This window comes from Terrapene carolina, unplaced genomic scaffold, assembly GCF_002925995.2.
Source record: "Terrapene carolina triunguis isolate 2854851 unplaced genomic scaffold, T_m_triunguis-2.0 Scaffold926, whole genome shotgun sequence".
NCBI lineage: Eukaryota > Metazoa > Chordata > Testudines > Emydidae > Terrapene > Terrapene triunguis.
The window spans coordinates 4,030,660-4,047,722 of NW_020665277.1; the positions used below are offsets into that span (position 1 = coordinate 4,030,660).

The 17,063-nt window shown below is 51.5% G+C and overlaps 1 protein-coding gene across 3 annotated transcripts; it reads left to right on the top strand.

Annotated features, from left to right (window-relative positions):
- The first annotated feature begins 88 nt into the window (after positions 1-88).
- Positions 89-8,675, top strand: DCLRE1B (DNA cross-link repair 1B). Of its 3 annotated transcripts, none has more exons than XR_003370252.2 (3): positions 89-549; positions 957-5,995; positions 8,366-8,675. XR_003370252.2 is itself a non-coding variant. In XM_026661140.2 (2 exons), exons 1-2 carry the CDS (start codon positions 339-341, stop codon positions 2,117-2,119), a joined length of 1,374 nt encoding a protein of 457 aa, XP_026516925.1. In that variant the 5' UTR covers positions 89-338; the 3' UTR covers positions 2,120-6,641. The 3 variants fall into 3 exon arrangements, 1 of the variants encoding a protein (XP_026516925.1); XR_003370254.2 differs by lacking the exon at positions 8,366-8,675 and having other exon boundaries at positions 957-5,125; positions 5,902-6,641; XM_026661140.2 differs by lacking the exon at positions 8,366-8,675 and having other exon boundaries at positions 957-6,641.
- Positions 8,676-17,063: the final 8,388 nt, after the last annotated feature.

Sequence of the window (17,063 nt, forward strand, 5' to 3'; positions counted from 1 at the left end):
GAGACCCCCTTTGCCTTCCTGCCCAGCTCTGGGCGTGTTTTGTTCTAGAGTCCCTGCCAGAGCCCTGTGCTTCTACCACAGGTCACCCCTGACCTTTCCCGCACACCCCGGACCCTGCCTCCTGTCTTGGGGTTTAGGGGCTCGGAAGGGGAGTCCCGCCAGCACCGCCCCTTGAGGAGAAATACAGGTCACTCACCAGGCCAGGAATCAAACCTGAATCATTCAGGTGGCAGCCCAGGGCTAAGCGAGCAGGCGGTGAGGCCTTGGCAGGCAGAGGCTCTAAGCCAGATCTCTGCCGTAGTAGCGCGTGGACCACCAGGCTGTGCTCCCACAGTTCTATGTGTTTGGTGTTTTGTCTTGTGCCAGGTGACTTTCGTTACACTCCCACCATGCTGCAGGAACCGGTGCTAAGGAACCAGAAACGAATTGACGTCCTCTACTTGGACAACACAAACTGCGACCCCCTGGGCGACCTGCCCTCCCGCCAGCAGGCCACCCAACAGATCAAAGAGCTGATCAAGGCCCACCCAGATCACGAGGTCAAGATTGGTGAGTAGGCATCACGGCATGTGAGTGGGGCTGGTTCCAGAGCCAGGGACTGACTGTCTTTCTGGGGCACTCAGTGCCTGATGGGAGGGAATCGCATTAGGAGGGGACACGCGGTGGGAGAGGTACAGCAGCTCGCTGCACCTGGGTTGTGCATTTTGACTGGCTCAGAGGACAGATGTAGCTAATTTTCATTCCTTTGAGGTGTGCTGCGTGGGGCAGGTGGTGGTTTTCCTTCCCCCTCCAGCGTAGATTGGCAGGACAGGGCCTGTCTCTTCCTGGGTGCTGGGCCCAGTAACCTATAGGCCCCACGCCGCTCACCCGCATCCTGGTAATGGCCCCTTCTTGCTGCCTTTGCAAAATGCTGTTTAGGTCTGAGTTCCTGAGCCCCCTTGTTTGCTCCTTCCCAGGGGTCTACAGCCTGGGCAAAGAGTCGCTCTTGGTGGACTTGGCCTTAGAGTTTCAGACCTGGATTGTGGTGAGTCCCAAGAGACTGGAGCAGATGAAAGTGCTGGGCCTGGTGGACGTCTTCACTGCTGAGGAGGGGGCTGGCTGGATCCACGGTGTGGACATCTCTGAAATCTGCTGGGAAGCCATGATCAGCTGGAACCAGCAGCGCCCCACCATTGCCATTCTCCCCACCAGCCGCCCAGTGAAGATCCCCCACCCCAGCGTTCACCTCGTGCCCTATTCAGACCACTCCTCCTTTTCGGAGCTGCTGGAGTTTGTACAGTGGCTGAAGCCCTGCTCCATAGTTCCAATTGTCAAGAGAAACGTGTGCCTGCCGTACTTGGAGAAATACCTGAGCTCCAACCACAAGGCGTCACCTGAGCCTGGGATTCCAGAGTCTGGGCAGAAGTTCACACAGCTGAGAGAGAGCAGGGAGCAGCAAAGAGCCACCCAGCAGCCTGTGCCTACGAAGGACTCCTTTGCATCCCCAGAGAAATGTACGGACTGGCTGGAGCATTTCGGGGATGTGACGATTGGCCAGCAGAGCTCCTCAGAGCAGCCTAGGGACCCCAACACCCGTGTGCAAGGTATGTGTTGCAGGGGAGAGAGAAAGGGAATCAAAGTGGAGTTATGCCGGCTGCATGGTGCCCAGAGGCAGCTTTTTTCAGCACAGCCCAATACACAGACACCTGCCAGAACGCAGCCACTGCCACCCAAGGACACCGGTGCCCGGACGTCCCAAAGCAGCACAGAGGGCACAGCACGGTCACACACGAGTTCTTTATTCTGGCAAACAGGAAAGAAACACGCCTCCCACGCCAGCCCATGCCAGCCTCCCCTGCGGGACTGGGCCCCCTTAACACTGGCCTCTGTGCAGAAGAAGGCCGCTTTCCCCTCACACAAACAGAGTTTAACCTGCCTGCAGACTGAGGAATTTCTTCCCCCAGGAGCAGCTGGTGACCGTGTCACCCTGGCCAGCTGGCCCCCTGTGGCCAGCAGTCATGTTGCCTGTGGGCTTGCGGAGGAGTATTTGATTGCTCCATTAAACACCCTAAAGCAATACTCTGCGGAGAGCTTTGACCGGCAGATCGAAAACTATTTCAGGAGAGAGGAGGGGCCCTAACAGCAGCAAAGGTCCTGTTCTCCCAAGTGTTGTGTCAGTGTGTGCTGTCTGCCAGGGCTGCTCTGAGCCAGCCGACAGGAGATGGCCCAGCTCGGGGCTTTACGCTGAAAGCTTCCCTTCCGTTGCCTGAGAGGAGAATGGCAGAGTTTGCAGCAGCTCCTAGATTCTCTTTTTGTTGGTTTGTTGTGCATTCTAAAATTGCAAGTTTGTTGTGTCATTACTGGCCACAGTATGAGGGTGACTCCCAAGTACTATCTGTGACCTTGTCCTTGTCCTGGGGTGTCACCCTGGCACTCACGCAAACGCAGATCCCAGGAGGACGCTGTTCGCTGCACCTTATGGCAAAGGGGATTGGAATGGTTCCTGGGAGGTGAGCCGCAGGGGGCGTGAGCTGCCAGGGCTGACTCTGCATTCATGTTCCCATGAAGAAGGAAGTTCAAGAGCCCCATCCTCTCCCCCTTGCTGTTTGCATTCCTAGCTGCTGACAGGGACTGGTGTGTGCTCAGCTATCCTAGGGGCTTGGGAGGTTGTTTTAAAGAGACAGTGAAGTGAAGAGCTTTCAGGCCTCTCTGAATCACTGTCAGGCTGTATTTAGAGACACTAACATCACAGACTTGTGGGAAGCTCTCCCGGGCGACACAGCTGCCGTCCCATCCTGATTGGGCCAGCTTGTGGTTGGAGCTGTAAATGCTCTCTTGTGTCACGAACTGGGACAGGAGGAATTCTGTGAATTCCAAGGACTTGGGTCTCTGGTGCAGTTTGTTGCATTGTTTGGAGTGTCTACGTTCATTTGTGAACTGTTGTTTCTTCTCCCTCCAGCCCCTGATCCTTGTGCCCCATATCAGTGAGTCAGACCAGAGCGACAGCCCCCGGCAGTGTGCAAACTCCAGGCACCTTCGCTGGGTTAAAACTCACGGAGTCTGTGGCTCTTTCAGTGCAGCCAGTGTTAGCCATGCAGCCGGCCGAGATGAGAACGTGCTCACTCTCTTGCTGGGTTAAGCTAGACTCTGAAGGAAGCGATCGCCACCTTTCGGTTCTGCGGAGCTGGACATAACCAGCTTCGCTCTCCTTGGGGTGGGATTTAGGGACAGCTTAGCTCAGCTGACCCTCTGTGGGCATTTCCTTTACTTGTACCTGCTTGGGCAGGTGGCACCTTTGTAGTTTACCTAGATGAGTGTTTGACCTGCTGCTTTGTGCCTGTGCCAGCAGCGGGTGGGGTGCGGGGGAGGGGGCAGCCTTCAGGTTTTTAGGGAGCTACTCTTAGCCCAGTAGGGTTGAGGTCCCAGACAGGCTGTCCCCTGGCGAAAGGGCTTTGCTGCCACCCCCACATTGACCCCCCGTACGAGTGCAGTGAGGGCTCTCAGCGGAATGGCTGTCTGCCCAGAAAATACCCTGCCGTGGGCACTGACACACCCACTGGATGCCAGGGAAAGGTGTGTCCTTCAGAGCCACTGGGAGCCCTCCCAGGACCTCCTCTAATTTTGTTGTCTGGTTGCTCCTGGCTGTACAGAAGGAGGCTGCAGCACTGGCCTTCCCTCCCTGGTGCCTGAGGAGCATCTCGTGAATCGCTGTGTCTGGGTTAAGAGTGTTATTTATACAAAACTCAAATAAACCAAGCTGAAAAAATCTGGCTCCTGTGCTGCTGTCGTGGAGCTGGTATAATCAATCTGTCCCGTCCTGACTTCCTGTCGTTCTTGGGGAGGCACAAAGCTGCAAGCAGCCTGAGTACTGCTGGATAATCTCCGGTTGTTCAGCTAACCAAGCCCCGTGATCCTCGTGGTGCCAGCTGAGCGTCAGCGTGGTGTTTCCAGGTGTGCGTGCTGCAGAACCCTGGCTACGCGGTGTTCTTTCAGACGGGGCTTGGCAGGAGCATTAAAAACCAAGTAAGGTTTATGACTAGTGCTGTGTCTGCCAGGGAGCTCAGATGTCCAAGGAGGGACCTCACCAGGATGGGTCTGATCCCTCCCTTGCCAGCCGCCCGTAGGGGTGCGGCTCAGAGTCTGCGCTGGAGTCACTGGAGACTGCGACCCACGTCAGCCTGTGATGTCTGCGAGCTGGATTACGAGCACCGAACTCAGCCCACCCAGAGGCTGCCCAGAAATTTCCTTGGGGCCTTGAGGGCTGCACCTAACCTGCACTAAATGAGGCAGATTGTAGCTCCATGCAGGGTATGGTCCCACCATGTGGTACACACAGGCCCTTCCCATCACAACTGGCTCCCCATCTCTCTGGGCCGCAGGCCATGCTAAGATGGAAGGGGCTTGCTGTGATCAGCCCTGTGACAGAGCAGGGCAACAAACAGTGGCATAACTCTCCCATGTGCCATCCCGGAGGCACCCCCGCACGTCAGCCACGTTTGCATGGGTTCTGCAGGCCTCACTGCAGTGGGGTTTGGATGCGCACCTGGCTAGCGCTAGATTATGTGTGTTGGACCACAGGTGCGAGGCATGTGGTGGTGGCTGAATTCAGCCTTCATCTAAAAACCAAAACTTGCTCTCATGGTTCTGAAGAAAAACTTGAGCCCGTGACCCATGGAGGCAGTGGGATGACATCTGCCCGAGCCTGCAGGCAGCCTCCTTCGGACGGAGGCTCAGCAGACACAACTCTAGAGCCAGGACAATGCAGATCAGGCCCTTCCTGCTCAGGCAGGACCCTCAGGTGAGAGAGGTTCAGGTGAAGCGCTGAGTTTGATGGAATCGGCTGCCCCTTGGTGGGGCTCACACTCCCATACTCCCACGGCCTTGCAGCTCCACAGGTCAGTTTTGGGTGATGGCTCCCATGCACCATCCCCTTGGGGCACCAGAATGGGAGTTTGTGTTGACTGCCCGCCTTTCAGGACAGGCTTCGCTCAGCAGTGGAACAGGTAACAATGACATGTTTCAATTGTCCGCCAGGCAGCTGCGTTCATCCTGCCCCTGGAGCCGAGCAGGGTGGGTCACACGGCAGAGCTACTGTCTCAAGCTAATCGAAGGCTCAAGCAGACCTTGATGCACTGGCTACACCCAGGTACACGACAGGGTTACAAGATTTTCTTCACAACTATGAGGGCCAGAGATTTTTTTTCTTTTAAATGAAAACCGATGGCACAGCTACACTACAAACTGCTGCAGGCACAAGTCACATCAGCATAAAGCCGCTGCAGAACGTGTGCTGCTTGTCTGCATGCACGCTTGGCTCCTTGTGTCGGTGCCGCACGTGCTCACCAGGAGTCCTTGTGTCAATACACGGTGAGTGCACCATCGGTAGGTGTGTTTCTTTGCACCCAGTGTGCATCTGGCCGCTATCCAGTGCCCTGTCTTTTGGGGGTTTGACAATGCATGGTAGGGCTGAAATGAGTCACGCACGGGTGACTGGGAGCATGCAACTTTTTCCATCCCATAATGTCGTCTATATCCCGGAAACACCATGGTGACGCTCAGCTGGCGCCAAGCTGTGGGTGTCACTGTCCCCCGGCATGGAGTGGTAGGGGCAGGGATGCCACGTGGAATATTGGAGGAGGGGTGTGTAGAGAGGAGTCCCATTTTCCAGGCTCCTGTTCTAACCGCTAGACATGTCCCTGCTTTTCTGAGTAGCTGTGTAGTTCTCTTCTGCCATTTGCTGTAAATGACCAGTATGGTTTGAACAATCGCAAGGATCCGGCCCTCAGGTTTACAGCCCTGGCTGTTAGTCCCCTGCAGTAATAAATAAACTAGACCGACCCCTGGGTTAATGACTCAGCCAAGTGCTATCGCTGTCTTACTCTTCAGAAAGTTAACCCACTTCTTTCCCCCACCCAAACCCAGTGACCGTCCTACAGGCTGAGTGTCTGCTCCCAGCGGCTGAACACAGTGAGAAGCTGCAGCGGAAACTCTGGGTTCTGCTACTGGAACATAAAAGGTATTTCCTGCCATTTCAGTGGACATCTTAAATTACATAGGAGCAGGGGGACCTAAAGCCTCTCCCACAGGTCTAAAGGGCAATAAAATTTTGCAGGAGAGTCTGAATAATGATAGAAGTGAGGGAGATCTCAGCCACAAGGCTGCCTGTGCGTGAGGCACATTCAAGTGCTTCCCAGGGTGCCAGATGTGTGTTTCTGCTTCTGTTGGACTCCAAGATGCCTTTTTCTGTGCGACAGCTGCCGCTCTGGGGAGGGCCTGTCACCGTGCCTCCGTGGGTCACAACTGAGAATACCAAATTCAGGGCAAGCTGCTGGGAAAAAGGGCTAACACACCCCAAAACTCTTCCATGAGAGGTACCAAACCAGCAACAAAATAAACTTCTGTCTCACCACATTGGCTAACAAGAAGTCACAAGTGCAGCCTCCTTAGGTATTCCTGTCCTGGATTCTACACCCAGACACCAGATTTAAAGATGAGTGGTTATTTGAAACTAATTTCATCAAACAAAAGGGTTCTTCTGATCCCAAAGGACCAGCCACATACCCAGGTCAATATATAACTCACATCTTCTCCAATAAGCATGCTATTGCCAATTCTTTAGTCTTTAAAATCTAAAGGTTTATTTATAAAAGAAAGAAAGAAAGGTGAGAGTTAAAATTGGTTAAAGGAATCAAATACATACAACAATTGCAAAGTTCTTGGATCAGGCTTGTAGCAGTGATGGAATAAACTGCTGGCTTGTTAAGTCTCTGGTTGCTTCCAAATAGTTGGAAAGTAGGCAGTCCCTTGGTTAGAATGCTCCCATTAGTATAAATCCATAGTCCAGAGGTTTGAGCAGAAAAGAGGCAAAATGGAGGTGTTTCCAGGGCCTTTTATAGCTTCTGCCAAGTGAAGGGAAACCCACTGTTCTCACTGTGGAAAATTACAGGGAACAAGATGGTATTTGGAATCATATGGGCAAGTCACATGGCCATGCATGCTTCACTTAGGGCTTGTCTACACTGGCAGTGTTAAAGCACTGCCACGCTTTAATAATGTAAATGAGGAGGTTAGGTTCCAGGGAAATACAGTATAAGTTTTAAACAAACAATTTAATACAGGTTTCAGAGTAGCAGCCGTGTTAGTCTGTATCCGCAAAAAGAACAGGAGTACTTGTGGCACCTTAGAGACTAACAAATTTATTTGAGCATAAGCTTTTGTGGGCTACAGCCCACTTCTTTGGATGCATAGAATGGAACATATATTGAGGAGATATATATACACATACAGAGAGCATGAAAAGGTGGGAGTTGTCTTACCAACTCTGAGAGGCCAATTAAGTAAGAGAAAAAAACTTTTGAAGTGATAATCAAGATAACCCAGTACAGACAGTTTGATAAGTGTGAAAATACTTACATGGGGAGATAGATTCAATGTTTGTAATGGCTCAGCCATTCCCAGTCTCTATTCAAGCCTAAGCTGATTGTATCTAGTTTGCATATCAATTCCAGCTCAGCAGTTTCTCGCTGGAGTCTGTTTTTGATGCTTTTCTGTTGCAAAATTGCCACCCGCATGTCTGTCACTGAATGACCAGACAGGATAAAGTGTTCTCCTACTGGTTTTTGAATGTTAGGATTCCTGATGTCAGATTTGTGTCCATTAATTCTTTTGCGTAGAGACTGTCCGGTTTGGCCAATGTACATGGCAGAGGGGCATTGCTGGCACATATCACATTGGTAGATGTGCAGGTGAACGAGCCCCTGATGACATGGCTGATGTGATTAGGTCCTATGATGATGTCACTTGAATAGATATGTGGACAGAGTTGGCATCGGGCTTTGTTGCAAGGATAGGTTCCTGGGTCAGTGTTTTTGTTCAGTGCCAGACTTTGGTTCTAAGAACAGATGTAAAATAGTGCATCCAATAAGATCTGCAGCAGCCATGGATCCTTTAAGATAAACTCGTCCCTCTCTACCCTTCCCATCTGGGTCCTGAGCCACTTCCTGAAGAGGTTTTAAATGTGACTCAGAACTTCATCAGGCCAAAATGGGTTAGCCAGCCAGTGAGAACAGGACTAGAGGGTGTTAGGACCATGCTATGGCATGTGTTTGGTGTTGCCTACGTTCAGCATGGTTGTGAGACTCCATAACCCCTGTCCACACCCTACATTCTATTGTCATAACCTTTATACAAAGATTTGTATAATTTGAAAACTTATAATTTGCTGGTCATTATTGACCTGATAAATTGTGTGTGGCAACACTGTTTGTGAAGTTATAAGATTCCACCGTATGGTGTTAACACATGTTCCAAACAGTGGTTGGCAAACAGGTCTGTCTCAAATAAAGGAACATGTGCTCTGCTTAACTTGCACATACGCTATAAACAGGCTCATCAAGAAGGAAGGGCAACGAAAGAATCTCCAACAGGTGAGGAAAAACGGCAGCCAACATCCTTCCCCGAATGAGACTCCTTGTCTCCTGACACACATACACACACTCTCTCTTCATCAGTTCACTGCACCAAAAGGGACAAAGGAAACAGCCACTGGCCCAAGAAGTTGGGTCAGTAAGAACTGCTGAGAGCATGCAATGAGAAAGCTTTGCTTTGAATTTAACACAGTTTAAGTTGTGTTTTAGCTTGTTTTTCTTGTAACCATTTCTGACATTTACTACCTCGTTAATTGTACTCACTTAAAATCTCTCTCTTTGTAGTTAATAAACTTGTTTTATTGTTTGATCTGATCCAGTGGGTTTAAATCAAAGTGTCTGGGAAATGCTGTTGGGGGTAACAAGATGGGTGCATATTTCTATTGATGAAATGATGGACTTTATATACACTTGCATTGTCCAGGAGAGGGCTGGGCAGTACAGGACGTACATTTCTGGGGGAAAAGTTAAGCCTGGGAGTGAGTTGGGGTCACCGTGCAGTATAACCCAGGTTGGTGAGAGCCAAGGTGTGGCTGGCTGGCTGCAGCACACAGACGTGGCTGGGAGTGACTTGCAGGCTCTTTGTGAGCACTCCAGACTGGAGGCTACAGCAGCAAGGCAGTGTAAAGGGCAGCCTGGGTTAGAGGGCAGGCGTGACGCAGCTACTTATTAGTCTGGATTGTACCCTGGGTATGTCACAGTGGTATTAAAAATGCCTCTGCACTCTGCCTTAATACACTGGAGCTGAGTCAGGGAAGGAAAACACACAGGATGCAGCTCTGCTGGTGATACAACAGAGACACTGGTGTAGATAGAGCATTTTTACCACCACTTTTCACAGTATAGGGCTGGAAACACTTCAGCTCCAGCTACACTACCCACTTGGCTCTCATTGGTGTATCATTACTGAATGTTGCTGTAACACAGATTCTTTTTTTTCTATTCTGGATACAAAGCTTGTGAAACCGGAAGAATCCCACTCCCCACCTTCGCAGGTAACACTGATTCAGGGACTTTACATCATTTCCTGTACAACTTGTCATAGGTTCACGATCAAGTTGAACTAACTTAAAGCAGAAATTCTCCCTTTTATGTCATTTCTTGAATCTGAGCCTCCACTTTCAAATCTGCATTGAGCAAATAATGCTACACGCAGTTAAAGGCATTTCTTAGTCACCTTCATAGTTATCACTAAAGAGGAGCATTTAGAACCTCCTATAAACCACGGGCTGTCTAAGGTTCTCTGTTTGATAAGTGTTGGGTGCATCTCTGGCTGGCTCAGTCAGGCCTGGGGATTTCTCTGAGGAAGTCGCCACGGTCTTCAAAACCTGATTCTTATCCAGTTTCACTTTACAATAGACCAGGTGCCAGCCACAGCACGTACAGTCCTGCAGTGACAAGTGACTAGTCGGGACAAATCTTGCTGCACAGTGAGCCCACTGGTCCCTAACTAGAAAGTCCAGGCCTCTGCAGACAGCTGACAAGCCGATGAGAATATTTTCATGTCGCATACAGCCTCTGCTGGTGACAGTCACGGTGCACAAGGTGCCATTTGTGACCCAGTCTGTGGTTTCCAGTCATTATTGCCAGTGAATGGGGGGTGCAAAACACTCTGCAGGAGATAAAGTGGAGTCGCTTCCTTTTCACATAGCCTCCTGGCTGCTCATGTGAGGCTGGGGCATTGTGTCCTTCACTGTAGACACGGAGGAGATTCAGAATTGCAAGAGAGCAGAGCAGGAAGCAGCAGTAAGGTGGGTTTCCATGGGTCCATCTTTCAAGGAACACTGAACTCACCTCGTTAAGAGATCAAGCCAGAGCCCATTGAAATCAATGGCGAGACTCCCGTGGACTTTGGTAGGAGTTGGCTCGGGTCCTAGATATAGCATGCACCATAAAATCTTACTCTGGTACTGGTTGCACAAGTGAAGAAACGTGGACCATAGAAACAGCGCCCCCATTCTGCCCCGCAGGACACAGTTCTGCCACAAAGACGTCACAGTGTGATTTTGTTAGTGACAAAGAATCAAAATGCCAATTGGTATTTCCTAAATCTCAAACCCCCTTAATCAAAAGACTAGCACCCCCTCAGCCCCAGCCTTCATTAAGGCAGAGTTAAGGTTGCCCAGTGCTGCTTTGTGCCCTTCCAGAATGTGGAGAGCCGCTAGACTTAAACCTCTGTAAACTAGGCACTAGAGAGTCAAGGGACATGCAAAGCAACCTTAACCCCTAGCTCTGGCCAGAACCACTGGGAATGGTTCGGGGGGGACATACACCTCTACACCGATATAACGCTGTCCTCGGGAGCCAAAAAATCTTACCGTGTTATAGGTGAAACCGCGTTATATCGAACTTGCTTTGATCTTCCGGAGCGCTGCTTTACTGCGTTATATCCAAATTTGTGTTATATCGGGTCGCGTTATATCGGGGTAGAGGTGTAATAAGTAGGCCTGAGGCTCCCCTTGCCCAAGTGACAGCTTTGCACCACGCGCTACACCATGCCAGCATACCAGGTTTTCAAGCAGTTTTCAGACCTGTGGATTTTAGTGCACTTGGACAAGGATAAGGAGCTGATTTTGGGGCAGGCTGAATTCTTGGAGCCCCAGAAGCAAACGTCTCGGAATTTGCACCACAAGGGGCAAGGGCTGCAATGTGCAATGTAAAGGGTGGGGGACAGGGTTTGGGGAGGGCATGGCTCTACTCCATAGAGCACACGCACTGTCTGCTTCACAATGGATTGGCTGAAGATGCTATTTAAGACCCACCTCTTTCCTACTTAGCAGCCTGACCCCCCCCCCCCACAGGCGCATTGCAGGCAGGGAGCTGGGTTCAAGGCTCTTTGCCTTCCCATGAGCCCCCACACCCACCCGCTCCCAGGAGCCTCCCTCAACACTTGAGAGAGAAGCTCCCTGTGGTCCCCTAGAAACAGGAGCCCCTGCCTTCCCCTCATGACCCATGCACTCCCAGGAGCCTCAGCCCCCCACTGCCTCTGCCTCCCACCCCCATCCCACTCCTTACCCCCCTGCTGCTGAGCCTTGGGCCCGGCCAGCCTGCTGCCAAGATCCCGGTGCCAAGAGGAGCAGGAACCTCAGCTGCTGCAGTTTTGGCACCTTGGGGGCCCAGCACTTAAAGTGGGCCCCGGATGCCATGCTGCCCGTGCTCCTGGCCATGTGGCCTGTGTGCCAGAGTAGGGAGATTGCTGTATGACTCCCCAGTGCGGCCGTGCATACCTGCAGCTTACAGTTGCAATTTGCCAGGGATATATTGCAACCAGAAAGGCAGTAGAAAAACCAGCCCAGCCAGGAGTAGGTGGCAACCCCAACACGTGCTTAAAAGTGGCTGGGCATGGGTGGCCTCCCCAAGCTCCAGGGCCTCTACACTCTACTCAGTTCCTTGTTATGCTAGCGCAGGTTTCAAGCCACACTCCCTAGATGGGTGGATTTTAGTGGACTTTGCTTATTAACGTCTACTCCTTATTGGAGGCCCGTAGGTGAGGAACCCTTGACCACAACATGCACTGCTAGCTCATCCCCCAACCCTGGTGTGGCACCACAGATAAGCCTGCACCAAGCTTTCCTTCTTCACGGGGGAAAAAGGGCTGTACAAAATTCCGTTTGTGTTATTGCTCCACTGTAATGAGGTGCAAACCATCACCGCAGAAAACAAATCACAAGACTTCTGATTCCTGGTGTGATGGGCACCATGGTGAAAAACAGCTCAGTTAAGGGCTTGTCTACACTCAAAAACAGGGCCACGTTAACTAGTCCAGTGCAGTTAACGAAGCAACACCCGGCTCCATAAGCTCTTCCCCCAAGCCCAGTGTGGCTGCAGCGATATCAGCATGAACATTTAGTCTGGTTTAAAAAGGAAAACAAGCTGTGTGGCTAGCCAACACTTTGGGACTGATAAACTTGCATCCACACTAGGGCTCAATCCAGTGTTAGAGTACTCTAACCACTGTACCAAGGACCAGATTCAAAACCCACCGAAATCACAAGTTGTTTCTGAGAAGAGTGAACTTACCCCTGTTAACTTCAAGGCATGAGCATGATCCTAGGCAGGCTTTTAAGTGAATTTCTTCCCAAGAGATGCCCATCCGGAGACCCTGACAATCAGAACCCTTTTCTCTCTCCCTTCATTGCATTCTAGACAAAGACACAGGGAGTTCACACGGCAGTCCCGCACCCACAATTCACTAGAGAATTTCCCTCCAAATGAAGCATCTTTTGTTTCACACGGACTCTGCAGTGAGGTGACAGTTGGAAGAACCAATGTGCCCGGGGTTGGGGTGGGGGGTCTGTACTGCCCGGGGGTGGGGCAGGGGGTCCGGGGGGGCTGTACTGCCAGGGGGTGGGGCAGGGGGTCCGGGGGGTCTGTACTGCCCGGGGGTGGGGCGGGGAGGGGTCTGTACTGCCCGGGGGTGGGGCAGGGGGTCGGGGGGGGTCTGTACTACCCAGGGGGGCAGGGGCCTGGCGAAGATCAGGGCTGTGGAAGGAGCCGGGGAGGCCCCTGGAGACGGGCTGACCTGTGGCTGCGCCTCTCGCTGGGCAGGGGCAGAGTCTGAGGTGAGGAAACACCAACAGCCGCCCGCTGGGCTCAGGGAGCGGAGCAGCGCCGCGCTTACCTGGCCTTGCTCCGGGGCCTGCTGGAGCGGGAGAGCCGGGCAGGGGCCACGTTCCCATGGCAACACGGCCAGGCCCAGCGCGCCTGCCCGGGTCCTTCCCCCGGGGGGCGGGGCTCAGGGCGCCAGGGCTCTGGCCACTAGGGGCACACTCACTGCTGTGTCAGGCACAGCGCGGCTGGAGGAAAGGACGGAAGCCCGCAAGGGTCCGTCCTAGCGTCCTCGGCCAAAGCCGCTTGCGTCTTGGGGATGCTTCCGCCTCAGTAGCACCACGGAGGCGCCTCGCTTCCGCCTCGGTAACCTTGATGGCGATGGGCCGAGCCGTCACGTGACCCTGGTTCAATGCCTCGGCGCTCGGCTGTTCCGGGGCTGGGCCGCGTTCGGGGCTCGGCTGGCTCAGTCTGGCGTAGGCAGCCGAGGGCCCGGAGCGCAGCGGGAGCCGGAGCCGGAGCGGGCTGACGGGAACCGGGGTCCGGCGAGCGGCGGGGGCGCGGAGCGGGGGGAGCCGGGCCAGGCCGGGCCGTGGGGCGAGGCGGGGCCTGGCGGCGGCGGAGCGGCCTGGAGGCTCCCCCCGGGCGGGGCGGGCCTGGACCGGCGGCCGCTCCGGGGCTATGATGCGCCCGCTCCGGGGCCCCGTATCCCCTCGTGTCCCCCCGGCAGCTCCAGCCCGCGGCTGAGACCCCCCACCAGCGGTGAGTGCGCCCGGGCCTTGCGGCCTGCTCGGGCCGGGCCTGCCCCCGACAGCCCGGAGCTCCCGCGGGAGCGGCTCCCCGCCCGGCCCGCGTATCGTGCTTCGCGCGGCCCTGCCCCGCTTGTGCGCCGGGCCGGGCCGGGCCTGGGCGCTGCGAAACAGCCGGGCCGGGCCGGGCCTGGGCGCTGCGGAACAGCCGGGCCGGGCCGCTCAGGTTTGTCTGCGCTCCGGGATCCGCCTTGTGTAACTGCCTGGGCGGGGGGAGGCCCGTGTTGTCCCCGGCGCGGGGGGAGGCTTTGTGAAATACAACAGCGAGAGCTTTAAGCGTCTGTTAAAGGCTGTTTATTGAGCAGAGCAAGCAGCTACGAGTGGGCAGGATTGCTGCCTGTGTTCTTTGTCTACGTACCACATACACTTCCTAAGCTGTGTTTGCTTTCGGTTCAGATTAGTTTGCCGTACAAACCAAAACCCGAGACAGCCAAAAATAATCGCTCATTTGGAGGAACAAAACTCTGACAATTATTCAAGAGACACCATTCAGTTATTCCACTGAATCAGTTAAAAAAAAAACAACACTTTATAAATATCTCAAAGCCTCTAATTTTATCTTTAAAAGCTGATTGGGAATAACTGGTCTTGGTTCATTCAATTTTAAGGTTAATAAGATAGAAGTATCTGTAACTCTAAATCAAAGAAGCTGTTTTGTAGGCTACATTTGACTTTTTTAAAATGGGGTTGGGGAGTTCCTAATTTAGAATTTGCTGGGATTAGAAATGCTTCAGAACATGAGAATAAGGAAGCTATGATAGTATTGCTGTGTAAACCCACTTTTCTTAAAATATAATTTAGCACCAAAGCTCACAGTGCTCCCTAGAAATAGGCCGGTATAAATGTCTGCTGGCACGGCCGTGGTGTTCAGGCTGGCAAAGGAGTGACCCTGACTGGCATAGTGGTGCCAGCAGAAGCCTCTAGAGTAGATGCAGTTTTACTACTTTTTACAGGTCTCGCTTATTTTGCTCGTGGAGAATGGTCCTATTCTATTGGTACAAAGCTTTGCTGGTATAGCTTCGTCCATGCTCGGAGCACTTTGCTGGTATAGTAGGCGGGGGTAAAGCACTCCCAGTGAGGATACGGCCGTGATTTCAGATTGTGAAAGCCCCACTCCATTTAAAGTGTACACTCTGAATATGTAAACAACTGTTCTGTGCCAAGTGGCCCCTCACACAGTAATCTGTATGCATAGTGCAGTTTCTTTGATGTGGGAGATTCTGGTTTGATTCCCCACTTTGCCTAGTCTGTACTGGGGCTATACAGATGGGGGTGGAGAGAAGGCTGTTGAAGCTGTTTCACTTCAGTAAGAGATTTCTATGGGCCAGCTAAAGGATTAGACTCCCTCTATGGTCCAGTGGCTAGGTAGGCCATCCGTGTTCAAACCCTTTCTTAGGGAGGCAGGCACAGGACTTGAACCAGCATCTCCCACTTTCTAGGTGAGTACCCTGACCACTGCACTAGAGAGGAGTTCTTATGTTTGATTCTTGCATTGGCCCAATTAGTATTTGATTAAAGTGGAACAGCTTCAAGTGCCCCATAGCAGACTATCTCATAGCCCAGCATTTAGGTAATTCACTTGGTGAGGCAGGAGATTACTGTTCAAATCCCTTCCTAGCAGGGGAATTGAACCAGAAGTCCCTATATGCTAGGTGACCATCCAAACCACTAGGCTAGAGAGGGTGCCTTGTTTTTGCCCAATTAATTTTTAATGAAAATGGAACAAAGTTCTAGACTGGCGCCTAAATGAAATTTAGGAAAGGAGACTATTTTTTTAAAAAGACTGTGTCCATCACTCAAAGAAAATGACAGTTTAGAATACTTTTGTTAGTCTCTAAGGTGCCACAAGTACTCCTGTTCTTTTTAGTTTAGAATACGTCTTCCAGCTGCATCTTCGGGTCACTGGTCTGGTCTGGGTCAGTAATGATTGGAAGGCATTACCATCTGGAATGAGTTGGTGGTCCTGATCCTAGAAAACAGGGACTGGTCATAAGACACTTCTCATAGATATGTCATTCATCTTAATGCAAGTAGGATTTTATTTTCTTTAAGTAGTAAGGTGGATTTACTCATCTCTTGCTACTGGTGATTGTTCCATTGGCAGGGACACCTAGCTAATAGTTTGCATGCCTACTTGATGTTTTTTTTTTTAAATAGATTGCACCAGCACCTAAAATGCAAGTATAGACAAAATACCTTCCCCAGAACGGTTACATTATTGTCTGTCTAGGTCATTATACTGACAGTATTACCTTTCAGACTTCTGGGGAATCTTCTATAGAATATTGTATTGTGTCATCCCCAAGAGACTCAGATTCAGTTATGAATTGCAGACTTTGTATCTATTCCCCCCACTCTAATGTGTATTAATACTGAGAATTTGTGGTTAGGTTCTGACAGTAGAGAGACAAGGTGGATGATGTTCTGACTTGTCACTCAGTAAAATGAGTGGCTTATTAGGCAGCTCTGAAGACCCAAACTTAGTATTTTCCTTGGAATGCAAAGAAAGGAGATTTGGCTTGTGTCTCTGCACAAAGCCTAACAGAGGATTTGAGAAAGGAGTTTCTTAGCTTTTTTCAGTTGTCAACCCTCCCATAATGTAGAACAGAGGGAATCTGTATTTTGGGCATAATGTGACATACAGGGTTTCCCATTTGCTAAGCACTGACTTTTCAGTTTGTAAACTGGACAGTCTCCCCATCTAAATTCCATTCCCTGTTTACTGGTGAGTGGACGCCCTCTTCTCGGGAATCGGTAAGCAGCTGCTGTATTGTCACCCTTCCTTATTTCCCCAGTCATCGTGTGCTGTGATTCTCTTTGGAGCTGATCCTGGCAGGTGCTGAGTGCCCCATTTCCAACTGAAGTTAGTGGGGATTGATGGTGCTCTTGAAGGATGGGACCCTTTGACTAGCCCTAGGACTCTTATGTATGTTTAATTAAATGCTCTTTAAACCTTCTGAGGCAAATAAATCAAACTGATAGTTTGAAGGCCTTCATTTCTACCGGTGTTTGGTTATGTTGTGGCACCTCAGGGTGTGGAGATACAGATAAGTCTGTATTACAGACATGCCAAGTTCCTGGCCAGCTTCATACACCAGACCTGCAAGAGTGCTCTCATTTGCAATCTTCTTTCCTTGTTTATTTTAGATTTTCCCCGCATTGTTTCTTAATGCTGTTCTGAAACCTGTGGGGAAAGTGTGGTTAAATACACAGGAGTAAGCCGAATTAGCTCTGCAGATTCCCCTCCTCCCAGCCCTTAGTCCTCTCTTTCAATAGGATCCCCTTAACGTTGGGCAAGGCA

What these genes read in the sequence shown, in the direction of transcription:
- DCLRE1B (XM_026661140.2), top strand. Translation starts at nt 339, where the DNA reads ATGTGTTTGGTGTTTTGTCTTGTGCCAGGTGACTTTCGTTACACTCCC. An exon ending in AGATCACGAGGTCAAGATTG is followed by an intron (nt 550 to 956) that starts GTGAGTAGGCAT and finishes GCTCCTTCCCAG; the next exon opens with GGGTCTACAGCCTGGGCAAA.